The sequence below is a fragment of the Penicillium riverlandense genome, assembly GCF_028828495.1.
Source record: "Penicillium riverlandense strain IBT 135883 chromosome Unknown utg000007l_segment0_segment0, whole genome shotgun sequence".
In the NCBI taxonomy this organism is placed as follows: domain Eukaryota; kingdom Fungi; phylum Ascomycota; class Eurotiomycetes; order Eurotiales; family Aspergillaceae; genus Penicillium; species Penicillium riverlandense.
Genome location: NW_026643198.1, coordinates 558611 through 570594, shown reverse-complemented (window position 1 = coordinate 570594; position 11984 = coordinate 558611). Strand labels below are relative to the sequence as shown.

General features: G+C 53.0%; 4 protein-coding genes across 4 annotated transcripts; 1 reads left to right on the top strand and 3 right to left on the bottom strand.

The window, feature by feature from the left end:
- Window positions 1-221: 221 nt before the first annotated feature.
- Window positions 222-1539, bottom strand: N7474_007806 (coenzyme A transporter; the record flags this gene model as incomplete). Its single annotated transcript, XM_057199216.1, has 2 exons — window positions 222-1196; window positions 1252-1539. The coding sequence occupies 2 exons, from the start codon at window positions 1537-1539 to the stop codon at window positions 222-224; spliced, it is 1263 nt and encodes a 420-aa protein (XP_057049917.1).
- An 887-nt stretch (window positions 1540-2426) lies between these two features.
- N7474_007805 (uncharacterized protein) lies at window positions 2427-5831 on the bottom strand (the record flags this gene model as incomplete). Its single annotated transcript, XM_057199215.1, has 7 exons — window positions 2427-3552; window positions 3604-5192; window positions 5244-5260; window positions 5316-5418; window positions 5471-5614; window positions 5671-5736; window positions 5829-5831. The coding sequence occupies 7 exons, from the start codon at window positions 5829-5831 to the stop codon at window positions 2427-2429; spliced, it is 3048 nt and encodes a 1015-aa protein (XP_057049916.1).
- A 1923-nt stretch (window positions 5832-7754) lies between these two features.
- Window positions 7755-9531, bottom strand: N7474_007804 (dolichyl-P-Glc:Glc1Man(9)GlcNAc(2)-PP-dolichol alpha-1,3-glucosyltransferase ALG8; the record flags this gene model as incomplete). The annotated part of the gene is made up of 6 exons (XM_057199214.1): window positions 7755-8279; window positions 8332-8471; window positions 8521-9014; window positions 9069-9262; window positions 9322-9400; window positions 9455-9531. 6 exons carry the CDS (start codon window positions 9529-9531, stop codon window positions 7755-7757), a joined length of 1509 nt encoding a protein of 502 aa, XP_057049915.1.
- Window positions 9532-9702: 171 nt separating this feature from the next.
- Window positions 9703-11513, top strand: N7474_007803 (uncharacterized protein; the record flags this gene model as incomplete). Its single annotated transcript, XM_057199213.1, has 7 exons — window positions 9703-9858; window positions 9944-10062; window positions 10116-10182; window positions 10234-10304; window positions 10357-10537; window positions 10587-11313; window positions 11386-11513. The coding sequence occupies 7 exons, from the start codon at window positions 9703-9705 to the stop codon at window positions 11511-11513; spliced, it is 1449 nt and encodes a 482-aa protein (XP_057049914.1).
- Window positions 11514-11984: the final 471 nt, after the last annotated feature.

The following is an 11984-nucleotide window of genomic DNA, read 5'->3' as shown; positions in this document are numbered from 1 at the left end:
ATATGAAATTGTATGTGAGTTTGGGTATGTCAGCTAAGCCTAGTGCCGAAAAAGCCCCCATGAAAATAGTAGTCCACCCAACGCCAATAGTAGTATAAACCACTCGGGAATCATATCCAATTCCAAAAGAAAAAACATGCCACGGGGCGATATTCTATCCAACCCAGGGATATTCGTAGTATATGCAGAATGAAGAGAACAGAAGAGAAGGAAAGGCCAGGTTAAATCCCCAGCGACCACTTCAATCGCTCATAGACAAAGAAACTCGTCGCGACCATGGGCACGACCTTGAGATACCCAATCGTCAACCCAACCCAGTACCCACGGAAACCCTTCTCAAGCCAGATCTTAGATGCCGTCTCGACGATACCCAGCCGGCGCCCATCCCCCACCGCGCCACCGACCTGCATACGCCGCCGGACCACCTCGAGCGGATACGAAGAGGTCTGCGAGACCAGGCCGGCGAGCGCGCCGGAGGACAGCTCCGCCGCGGCTGTGAGCTGGGGTCTGCGTGAGCCCTTTTTGGCGCGTGTCGATTCTGACTCCGGGAGGGTTGTGTATTTAGCGATGGCCGGGTGCCGTAGCCAGTCGCCTACTGTGTCGTGGGTGAGGAAGGACATCCCGGCGTATGGTAGCATCCCCAGGATCGTGGGACCGAAGCCGCGGTAGAAATTGGCGAACCCGGTGCGCGGAACGACGTGGTTGACGGCGGAGGAAACGTTTTCGGCGGTGGCAACGGCTGCTCCTCCCCCTACAGCTGCAGAACCGTTTGATGGCGGTACTACTCGCTCATGATAAATCTGTCGACAGATATCCGTGAGAGACGAGCGAGACGTCCGTTTAGTTTCGAAGGCCAGTCGTACCCGGACCAACTCTAATGGGTACGTGAAAAACACAGAGGTAACGCCGGCCAAACTGCCCGACACCAGTCGCCGGATAGACGTCTCCTTGTCGGGCGACGGGATGATGATCGCGCGGATCTGTTCGTAGGCGAGGAATTTGATGGCGGCGTAAGGGAAGATACGGAGGAGAGTGGCAGAGTGGCCCTTGAACAGGCCCGATGCGCCTTCATAGCGCTTGATGTCGCGGAGTGCAGCGGCCAGACCGGACCAGCTGCTGGAGTATTTGGCGAAATGGGGGTTTGATGCTTGAAAGAGGATCTTGACGCGGTCTAGCGGTGCCACCACGGTTTTGGCCTATCCTCCTCGTCAGTACTTGGCATACAACCGGACAGACACAAACAAAACTTACAGCACATCCCGCCAGACCTCCCGCTAACCCGCTCCTTAACACATAGTCCAAACTTCGTTTTTGTGCCTGGCTGGTCGACCCGCGACTACTAGCCTTCTGCTGCTCATCGGCGGCATTCACCGGCTGCACAGGCGCAGTAGACGGCCGCGGGTGCGCGATCCCACTCATCGGAAGATCAGGCTGTGGGCTTGCGGACTGCGGTGGCGGGCGAGGAGGGTGGCGTGACTGGGCGGTGGTGGTGAAGACGGTCGAATCGGACTGCGCATGATCTGGGATACCAGCCGACATGAGAGGGAAAGCAGACAATCGCTATCCAAAGCGTGATGCCAGAGCCAGAAAGAGTGTGGGTGAGTGGAGAGCAGTAACACACGATCGACGCTCCCGGGTTTGGTTTTCGCTCGTGATCGCGATTGTCGATGATCCGAAAACCAAAAAAGTTTCGACTATCGGGTGCGCATCGGCAGTGACTGGATTGGAATAGCAGGAATCGGGATAGCTAGAAAACACACACGCCTTAGCTAGAGGAGAAGAATAGAGACAAAAGAAGGCACCGGCGAGGCGGCAAGGTTGTGTGTCTTGGTGGCCCGCTGACGTCGGGCCAGTGGCTCCGTACCGGCTGTATCGGTTATCCGTGGCAAGAATGAGTAATGCGGAAGTGCTGAAGCGCGAAGATCGCTCTGCCAGGTCAGGTGACCGCGAGGTACACAGCAAATGAAAATGAGGGTTTAGGTAGGTCGGAGAACAATTAGAGCCGTTACCATGTATTTTCTTATTTATTTGTCTATCTGCTCCTAGAGGCACTCCACCTATCTTTGGTGAAGTCTCCTTGGGACAACACCTGCATCTTCTGCGAATCCGCCTGGCGGCCCGCCGGTAAGCGGTAACGTACTGTTACAACGTGCCGAGGGGTAATGTCGGGATCGCCGAAGCATCGACTATGTCTATACAAGAAGTACACGCGATAGAAAGATGAAGATTGTGGATAGAAGAAAAAGGTGGAAGGAACAAACAACCTCCGATGCTAAAAGCACGACTCCGGCTACTCCGCCTGTCCACGACCAAAATGCTGCTCGGGATGGATTGTGTACATACAAAGGAAGGGCCGGTGAGATGAAAGTAAAAAGAGAAAACAAAGTCGTGGTCACGTCGCTCGTGTTGTGGGGGGTGAGAGAGCTCTAAAAGTTGTGCCGCGAGTCGGACCGGGTCATGGCCCGCCCTCCACGACTTCCACGACCTCCCCGGCCTCCTCGGCCTCCTCTGGTCGGCTTGGTGATCTCGCGCGTGTCGTCGGTGTTGCGCTTGGTCCGCTTGGGTGGCCGCTCCGGGTCAACGTGAAGATGTCCGTCTTCAGACAAGGCGGTGGTATTCCGCCAGCGGAGACAGCGGAGGCTATGCTCGTTGACGTCTACGTAGGTCTTGGTGCGCGTCGTCACTCGCTTGGCGGGCAATTCCTCGGACTCGGCCCGTTCGGCGGTCTCGGTCAGGTAGGCCTTGCGGTTGTCCATATACTTGACGATGGCGTGGCGCTGGAGCTGGAGCTCCTTCAGCAGCTTGCTCTCACGGTTACCGCGCGGGTCGAGCCACTCGATCAGCTGGTCCACCGATTCGCCGTCCTCGTAGTATCCCCATTCACGGGCGTTTGACACGTGCGTCGGTCCTTCTTCGTGCTTCTTGCGCTCAGCGGGCGTGGTCTGGAAATGCTTCTGGTACTGTTTCCGTTGCTCATCCGTCACTTCAATGAAGCCTACTCGCTCCATGTCGTCGGGACCCTGGACCCAAAGACGGCCGTTGGCATAGCGTGCCTCGGACGTTGAGCTGTTCGGCATACCCTCATACGGCATAGCATTGCGCTCAAACCACCAGTATCGGTTGCAGAACCGATCTAGCCCCAGGCAACGTGTCCGCGGGCAGTCCGCCTCACGTAGATCCTTGTCACAGACCTCAATCTGCTCCTCGAGTTTCTCGATCTTGGCCTTCTGCTCCTCGATCTTCTTGAGGACCTTCTGGTACTGCTTGGAGCCCTTCGGCTGTTTGGCCAGTTGCTCCTTTCGCTTCTGCTCTTCTTCCTGCTTCCGCTTGCGCTCAAGGGCGCGGTCCATACCTCCGCGCAACGCGCGAGGCCGGGCCGTCTCTTCGTCCTCGGTATCCACAGGTATTTCAGAGTCCCCGTCTATGCCGGCCATCTTTGAGTCGTCCAATTCCTCCTCCACCTCGAGTACTTCGGGCACGGGTGTGGGGGATTTCTCCCGTTCCGGCTGCAGAGCTTTGCGCTCCTGATGGAGTTGGCGGAGTTCGACCAGACTATAATTGTTTTAGTATTTTGCCCAGTAATCATCGCCACAGTATACTTACGCCAATTTGCGCGCTTTCTGGTGCTCAATCTTCTCCTTGCGGAACTCCGTCATCTGGTTGCTGCATTCCTCTAGGTAATTCCGGATCGCCTTGGTCTCCAAACTCAGCATACAGATCGTCTGAAGCGCCTTTGCTCGCAAGTTGATATCAAGGGTGGCATATTGGTTCCGTGCAGTCTGCTGCGTAGGTTCCTCATCGAGTGGAGCGAGATGCTTGAGAATGTCGTTGCAAGTCTTCTCCAAGCGGGGTCGAACAGACAATTGGTGTAGGAGGCCGACCATGACCATCTCCCATCCGCCATTGCGGAAGTCCCGGTTCCGGAGACGCTCGATCCATCCATAGTCTTCCAGCATCTCAACAGCACGATGGATTTTTTGCTCATCTGGCGAGTCTCGACCTATTTGTGCTTTCAAATCATCGGCTTCTTGCTTGGCCAAGCTTCCGCGTGTGGTCATTCGAACCTCTGGCTCGACATCCAGGTGGTCCTCTTCCTTCGTATCTTCTTCTTCATCCTCCTCCTCTCCCTCTTCCTTCTCTTCATCTGTGCTGTCGGATTCGTCGACTGGAAGATCTGGTAAAGAGATCTGAACAGCACCGCCTGCATCATTCTTTTGATTGACAAGCTTTTTCAGAACTGCGCAATGCATCTCCACAAAGAGTTCGCAGTCAATTTCTTCAGAGGAGAAACGCATCGCTTGGAGAAAATCGTCGAAGGTAAAGGAGTCGAGATGGAAGACCTCGCAGTAAACATTCAGGATATCCCAGGTCTCCAGGAGTAATCCTACAGATTCCACTTCCAAATCATCAGGCAGGAGATCCTCATCTCCTTCGTCATCATGCTCACTCAGCATCAAAAACTTCAAGGTCGGCCGATGAGTCTTGTCAGAGCTGGGAGGTAGATCCAAATCTTCAATAGGGTACTTGATCGGTGGTGGTGATGGAGGTCTTGACATCTCGTTTTTGATGATCACTGACGGTGGTACAGGGATCTTGTTTCCTTTTCGTGCTGCCGGGTTGGAAAGGAGGAAAGACGGGTTCCCATTCAAAGACCGCTGGTACTCTTGATATTGAGCATCTCGCGATTTCGCCATATCCTGTGCGGACATCTTTGATTTTTGCCCCTTGAATGCCGGTTTCAACTCGGGAAGCTGTTGGGACGAGAAGAACCCGAAAAAGCCTTCTTGGTCGGCCTTCTTCATCGCCTTCTTTTCGGCCACTCTGGCTCCATACTGGAGGTGTTTGGGTACCTCCATCGGAATCTTGTACTCCTCGGCAACAGAAGCCTTGACCAGCCAGGGTGCGCCGGCCCATGACTCTCGGGTGACATTGTTTTTAATGAAGCCGCGCAGCATCAGCTTGGTAAACGATTTCCGATCCCGGGTGATGTGGTCCTGGTCCAGCAGAGCTTCCTCATCTGGCCGGTCGAGAATTTTGACCAGATATGTGGCATAGGCTGGTGTTTTGATGGTTCCATCGGCGTACAACTGCTCTGCAAAATTGACCTTGTCCCTAATTATACCATGAAGGCGACCGCCATCTTCCAGCAGAATTAGGACTGCCTCTCCGGGATAAAAGTCTTGTTTGAATTCCTGTTATTGTTAGCGGCTTTTTGAAAGTGGATGGCGCTATGGATATCTCACTTCGTATATCTCATCAACTAGATGAAAATGTCAGTTCAGTCTTGAAATTTCCGCAAGCAAAGAACAACATACCCAGGTTGTCAACCCTCGATACCGTTGAAAACTGAATCCTGCGCAAGATGGGCTCTCTCAACGCGTCCGGGAACATGTTGTTCACCTCGCGCGATTCCTCCATCTGACAAAAAGTCTCAATATCGGTTCGTATTCTGTCCATGGCCACAACATACCTCGCTCCGGAGCGCCTCAAAAAATGTCAACCCCGAGTGGCCCGTGATCTCGCAAATGAACCGACGCTGCTTGTAGAAGTCCATCCGCTGGAGGTATGGTTCATAGCTAGTGAACACCTCATTGGACTCCGGAACGACCCAGACCTAAGAGAAAGGCCAAAGTTAGCTAGGGCTGCTGGGGTGGTTGTGGATAGACATACCTCGGAACTGTCATCTTCAATGACAGGTCGCGGAAGGTATACAACGGGTTTTCGTTTGAATAACACCTGACACGCAGTGTGAGCTTCTTGTACCTCCCAGCAACATGCATCGCCTCTCTCTAGCGTATGTCCCACCAAGAACCACCGGGATCGCATACCATTGTGCTTATCACTCGAGCGGACACGCGCCCAGTCTACTGGAGACTATCGGAGGCGGAATCGATCATGGACTGACTATATCTCGGATCCAGCTGATCAGTAAACGAAGTGGTACAGGTTGTGGGTGGTTGCGACGGGCGTATGGCCGCGTTGGGTGGGAGATGAGTGGGAGGCGACGGGAGTCCCCGAGAGATGCGCGGCCGCAACTGTTTTCGAGATGGTTGTGGATGTTGGGATTGAACTCGCGTCACCACCAGGAACCAACACGCGGTGGCAGTCGAGGAGGCTGCGTCCGGGGAATCTGGGCAGTGCAAGAGACTTACCGGAGAAAAACGCGTCCAGACTATTCGATACAAACACAGTATAAGGACAATCGACGCGGAAATAGATTAAATAAAATGAGGAAGGGAGAGGATGCGCGTGCGTGGGTGATGCGATGGGGTTGGGGGTGGGAAGAAAGAAGGAGAAGAAGTCCGGAGCGAGGGAAAATCGGAAAGGGAAAGAAAGCAAAGACTGGGCGCGCAGGTCATGGCGGTGGGCCTTGATTGGGCCAGTCGAGGAAGGGAGCTACGGGAGCCAAAACGAGCGGGTCCCCAAGACTGCTGGGAGCCCTGCTACTCCCCCATCAAGGGCCCAAACAACCGTCCACGCCCAACACTAGCAGTATTTGCACTCGTTCGATTCGTCTCAATTGGCAGATTCTACTGAAATTAATCTCTGCGAAATTTTGGTCCATTACCACCGGGTTTTGGGTGACTATCAACCCCGAGCTCGGCCACCTAGCCTTAGGCGCAGTGCGGGCCATGACCACCATGACTCGAAGGTGCCTTCAACATCCACCATAACTCTCTAGTAACAGAATTGAATCAAATTTCTTAACATTTTCTTCTCAGTCTCCGTTTTCTCCGTTTCTACTAACAAAGTAATCCCCAGGTGCTGCAGTTCAGGGATTGCTAAACCTGGCCGGTCGACGCGGTGGATCACGGGCTGGACAAGTTGACTTGATTTTTTGCTCTGTTCAATATCCTAGCACCTACAGTAGAACTATTTTCCATCGTGTTATTTCACACAATCTGCACTGCATTGCAGTCTCTACTTTGATCCAGTCGCGCCGAGTTTGAGTGCTGAAGGAGTGTACTTGAATGGTCAGTTGACTGCAAGTATACTATGTGTCTATACATTTTCCTCCTTACACCATTATAATACAGTCTTTGTCCACTGCTATCCCTATTGCCTCGGGGTGTAGATCGCGTGATCTACAGCTTGCGACCCAGGTCAGGTACACAGCATAGTCGGGAAGGAGACTGAATAGGAGGTTCCCACACTCGAATCTTACCGACTATGCATTACTTGTCACTCCGATTGCATGTTTCCTGGATGGCTTTGACATGTTGGACTTTTTAGCAGATATTTGGCGTTTTTGTTTTGGGGGGGGGTTCTTGTGCTTTCCTTTGCTTGGGCCGAGGTTCATCCGCCAGAAGAGTTGATACCAACATGATTTATTACACTGGCATTGCTAAACCAAGTATGCCATGAGTAACATACATGCAGGGGAATCGAAATGATCCAAAAATCTAAGTTTCTTTGAACCCAAATGTGTCCCCCCGGTGGAAATGAGCATGTCCATTTCACAAAATATATACTTGGTACAAACCCCGCTCAAGGCCGAGTATCTATGTAAGACCATCCTAGCTACAATAGCAATATGAATTAGTTCCTGTTGAAAAACACAGATTGTCTTCAGTCCCGATTTGAATGCACTCCCATCACACTAACCATTCCCGGACTAGCTCGGCATTAGGCTCCGTGATCAGTGGGGATGGATTCTGCCAGGCGGTGAATACAAAACGTGGACAGTGGGTTACGTCATGCCAGTAAATGGATTCTATAAGGTGCCATGTGTAAAGCAGAAGATCTACTGAAAGCTACGCCGTAAAGTACACCACCAGAAAGCTCACCCAGCTCCCCACCACCCCAAGTGCAGAGTAACTGCTCATAAACATCAACGGCAAGAATTGCAGACGGTCGAGGCCGAAAATCACCTGGTGCAGCAGCGAGCAGTACACCATCAGCGGGATCGAGACAACCAGGTAGATCAGGGAAAGGCGGTCGAAGACAAAGATGCGCGGCCGCTCTGGCACAGGTGCCACACGGTCAAAGACAAACAGGAACAGCACCAACCATAGCACTGTGTAGACGGTTTTAAGGGGGAATTCGGCGGTGGTGAAGAGGAGCGGGAAGAGCGAGACATGGCCGGCGACGGCTAGAGGGCGGAAGGCGCTGAAGTAGCGCCGGTCCTTGAGCGCGATCAGGCTGAATGGGATGATGATCAGTAACACGGCTTTCTCGTGAACGTGCCATCCGAAGAGAAAGGATGCGTAGCCGCAAAGGGTGATGGCTCCGACGAAGGTGTCCCAGTCCGGACGGAACCAGAGCTTGATCAAAGGTAGCTAAATAAGAGTCAGCAGGAGTTTATAGGTCTCTCTGGGACAAGGGACATACCAGTTGGAACACAAATGTCAACAAAAAGGTATACTCCTTGGTGACCTCCGGGAGGATGGCAAAGGATGTGTCTCCCACTAGACCTCTAGTGACGCTGGTGAGTGCTTCCTGGTTCACGGGAAGGCCCAGTCGAGGAGCGACTGGATATTGTCAGACAGATATTGAATAAGATAGGAGAAGAAGTCTTACGTGGAATCAACGCCCGATCTGTGAACGAATACATCGCCCACATGTTGGGCGCCCAGTAAGCATGGCACAACCCTCTCGAGAAAGGGAAGAGCCGGTCCTTCACCTGCAACAGCTGACCCCACTGGGCGAAAGGACCGAACGCGATCCCAAAGACACCGAGCACGCTCACGCCGAGTTTGAAAATATTTCCGAATCGAGGCCGGAGAATTGATCGAGGGTCGAGGCAATAGACGCGTAGCAGGTAGATAAAGTATGCGAGGGAAAGGTAGAGATAAATGTGCTTCATGCACAGCAAAATGGCGAACAAAATGCCACTGTAGAGCAGCGTCGACTGCTTGCGTGCTAAGACGATGGACAGGATCAGAACACCATACATGAACCCGTTGTATTGGAAGTGGATGTGGTCGATGATGAAGAGTCCGGGAGAGAGCAGGATGGAGAGGCTCGCTACATGCGCAGCCTGTTTGTTCGGCAGAGGAGCGGACTTGACAAATCTAGTATTTCTTGTTAGCACTGCATAACCATGCATGAAGTGGTGTTGCGCTTACCGACTCAGCGCATAGACAAGCACGAGCTCGGTCAAAATGACCGTCGCTCGCTGGAAGTAGACCGTCTGCCACGAGTCATAACCCAGATTCTTCACCACCAGCATCGCAGGGTCAGCATAAGCTGCTGCCTGAGCAAGCAGCCATTCGAAGGCTGCAAAGAACGGCGGGTAGTCGAGGGTCCATTCTGAGGTTTTCTAAGGAAACTGGATGTTAACAGCTGTCAATTCGACGCGTAGTGCAAAGACCAGCATACCTCGTAGTACCATTCTTTGACGGGGAGGGAGTAAGTGATGGCGAGCCAGTTGCGGTGCACTTCAAAGTCGGTGGATTTGCTGCGGCCAGACAATTAATTCGCGAAGGGTGGGAATCACGGGATGGACACGCACTAAGCAGGGAATAGCAGCACCTTGAAGGCAGCTGCCACAAGGGCACACTGGGCCAGGGAAGGGTAAAGGTCAGCCATTATTCGAGCACATGGTAAGAGTGAGTGCGTGAGGGAAAGAATAACCAATGGCCCAAACCAAAGTTGTTTTTGGTCCTCCGCGGAGGGACCACGTGATGCGGAGAGCTAACGGAATCAGGGGAGCCCAAAGGAACAGCTGGTGTTTACAGACTTGGCTTGCTTCCTTCACACATGGACTTGGTCTCGGACATCGGTGTGCGCCATACCTTTCTCAACAGCATCGACCTGCGCCATTTCATCGACATCTCCCCGTCGGCCGCCACTGTTGCTCGTGAGGCTCGTTTCTGCGTGATCGCCGTGGTGGTAGGGTGGATCACCACTCGTCTTGTCTCCAACCTTTGCGATATCTGGAGACCATCGTGTGACCACTGTCGCTCGAAGGATTGTGGGAGAAAGTGATTGTAGTTTTCAGTCATTTCCACGGCCATTCAATTCGCTGTCAACAATGAAGACCTTCGCGTCCCTTGCCCTGCTCGCCGCTGGTGCGGCGGCCCAGGCGATTGAGGGATTGAGCTTTGGCCATGAGAGAACGTAGGACAATATATTCCGCCCTATGATATTTCACATCTGACCATTATATACAGGATATCGCCAGACCGATACTCGATTCCTGGGTGGAAAATGTCAGGAGAGGGCCACGACCCGACATTGGTGAGTTGACCGCGCCCAGCATATCTGGCCTGTCTAATAATATCCCGCCAGATGTCGAACAAGCTCATTTTGACGCCTCCGTATCCGGGCAACACTCGAGGAGCTCTCTGGGCACAGAGCCCGTAAGTGGTCGCAACAAATTGGGAATGCCAGATGCTGAACAATTTCCCACAGGGTAACGCTACCAGAATGGTCGGCAGAATTTCAATTCCGAGCGAGCGGCCCCGAACGTGCAGGAGGCATTCTCCAACTATGGTATACGAAGGATGGCCAAGCGAGAGTGGGCACGTCCAGCATATACACCGTGGGACAATGGGACGGGTTTGCCCTTGTGATTGACACCCATAGTGGGAGGGTATGTCGAATGGATACTTTTCAAAAGCTACCGACTAACCCAATGCTAGGGTGGAAGCATTCGTGGCTTCCTGAACGACGGAACGACCGACTACAAGGCCCACGGCAAAGTCGACAACCTGGCTTTCGGGCACTGCGACTACGCCTACCGCAACCTGGGTCGGCCGTCCGTCGTGAAACTGAAGCACACCAACTCCATCTTTGAGGTGACGGTCGATGACAAAGTCTGCTTTTCGACTAACCAGGTCGCCCTCCCTGCGGGAAACACCTTCGGCATCACCGCCGCCACTCCCGAAACCCCCGACTCCTTCGAGGTCTTCAAGTTCGTCCTCCAGTCCGCCGCGGGCCAAGGCATCCCCGCCCAGCAAATGAATTCCCAACAAAAACAGCAGCAGATCTTGAACCAAAACAGCGGTAATGCAGCAGCGCAACAGGCGCAAGCCAACCTGGCGGCCGACCCCGGGACGGCATCGGGATTGGCTGATCTGGGCGCTCGCCTTCAGCTCACCAACAAAGCCACCCAGAACATCCTGCAAGATCTCCGCACCCAGTCCCAGAAGAGCGACTCCCGCCACGCAGAGCTCCAGCAGACGCTAGTGACAAAGGGTGAGCTGGCTGCACTGGACGCCCGGCTCCAGCGCATCGAAGCCGCAATACAGTTTCTCCAGCGCGACCTGCCTGGCAAGGATATCCGCGAGTCCTTTAATCAGCTCGAGAAAACGCTGCGCTCCTCGCATCTTAGTCTGAGCGAGAACCTTCAGGGCCACGTGTTCAATGGTGAGAAACAACCCCCTCCAACCTTTTGATTGTTTTCTCGTGATTGATACTAACTGCTTTTTCTTATGATAGTCATCACCGCCTCCACTCCTCGCATGGGCTTCTTCATCTTCCTGGTGTTGGCCTTCCAGCTCCTCCTGGCCGTCTCCTACGTCATCTATAAGCGCCGTCGTGCAAGCATGCCCAAGAAGTTCCTCTAGGTTACACTCTCACACAGACACAGGTCTATAATCTTCAATTCTGGAAATGTAATTCCGCATCCGTTGTGCATGGCTTGCTTGTATGAGAACGTCCTTCGGTATGGCGAATAGCCGAGAACCGAGTCCGAGTCTTTGTCGTCTTCGTCTCTGCTTTTCGCTGCTGTTTTTCCAATGGCCCAGTTCCTTCATGTAGAATACGATTTGGTCATGGCGAAGGGGGGGGTGGTTTCCTTCTGTTATTTTTTCGGATTCATCTACGAAGATGGTGCTAGTAACGATGAATTATGAGAAGAAAAATCAACGATTCATTTGGGCCCATGGTGTTATTGTACAGTAGTCCTCCATATCGCAACGCTCTAGCGCCAGCTTCCCATGCAATTTCATACACGACGACAATTTCAAAATGGAGATGAAGACAACTTTCGAATCGAAGACCACAAGGAAAAGTAAAACAAGAAAACAAATGGTACC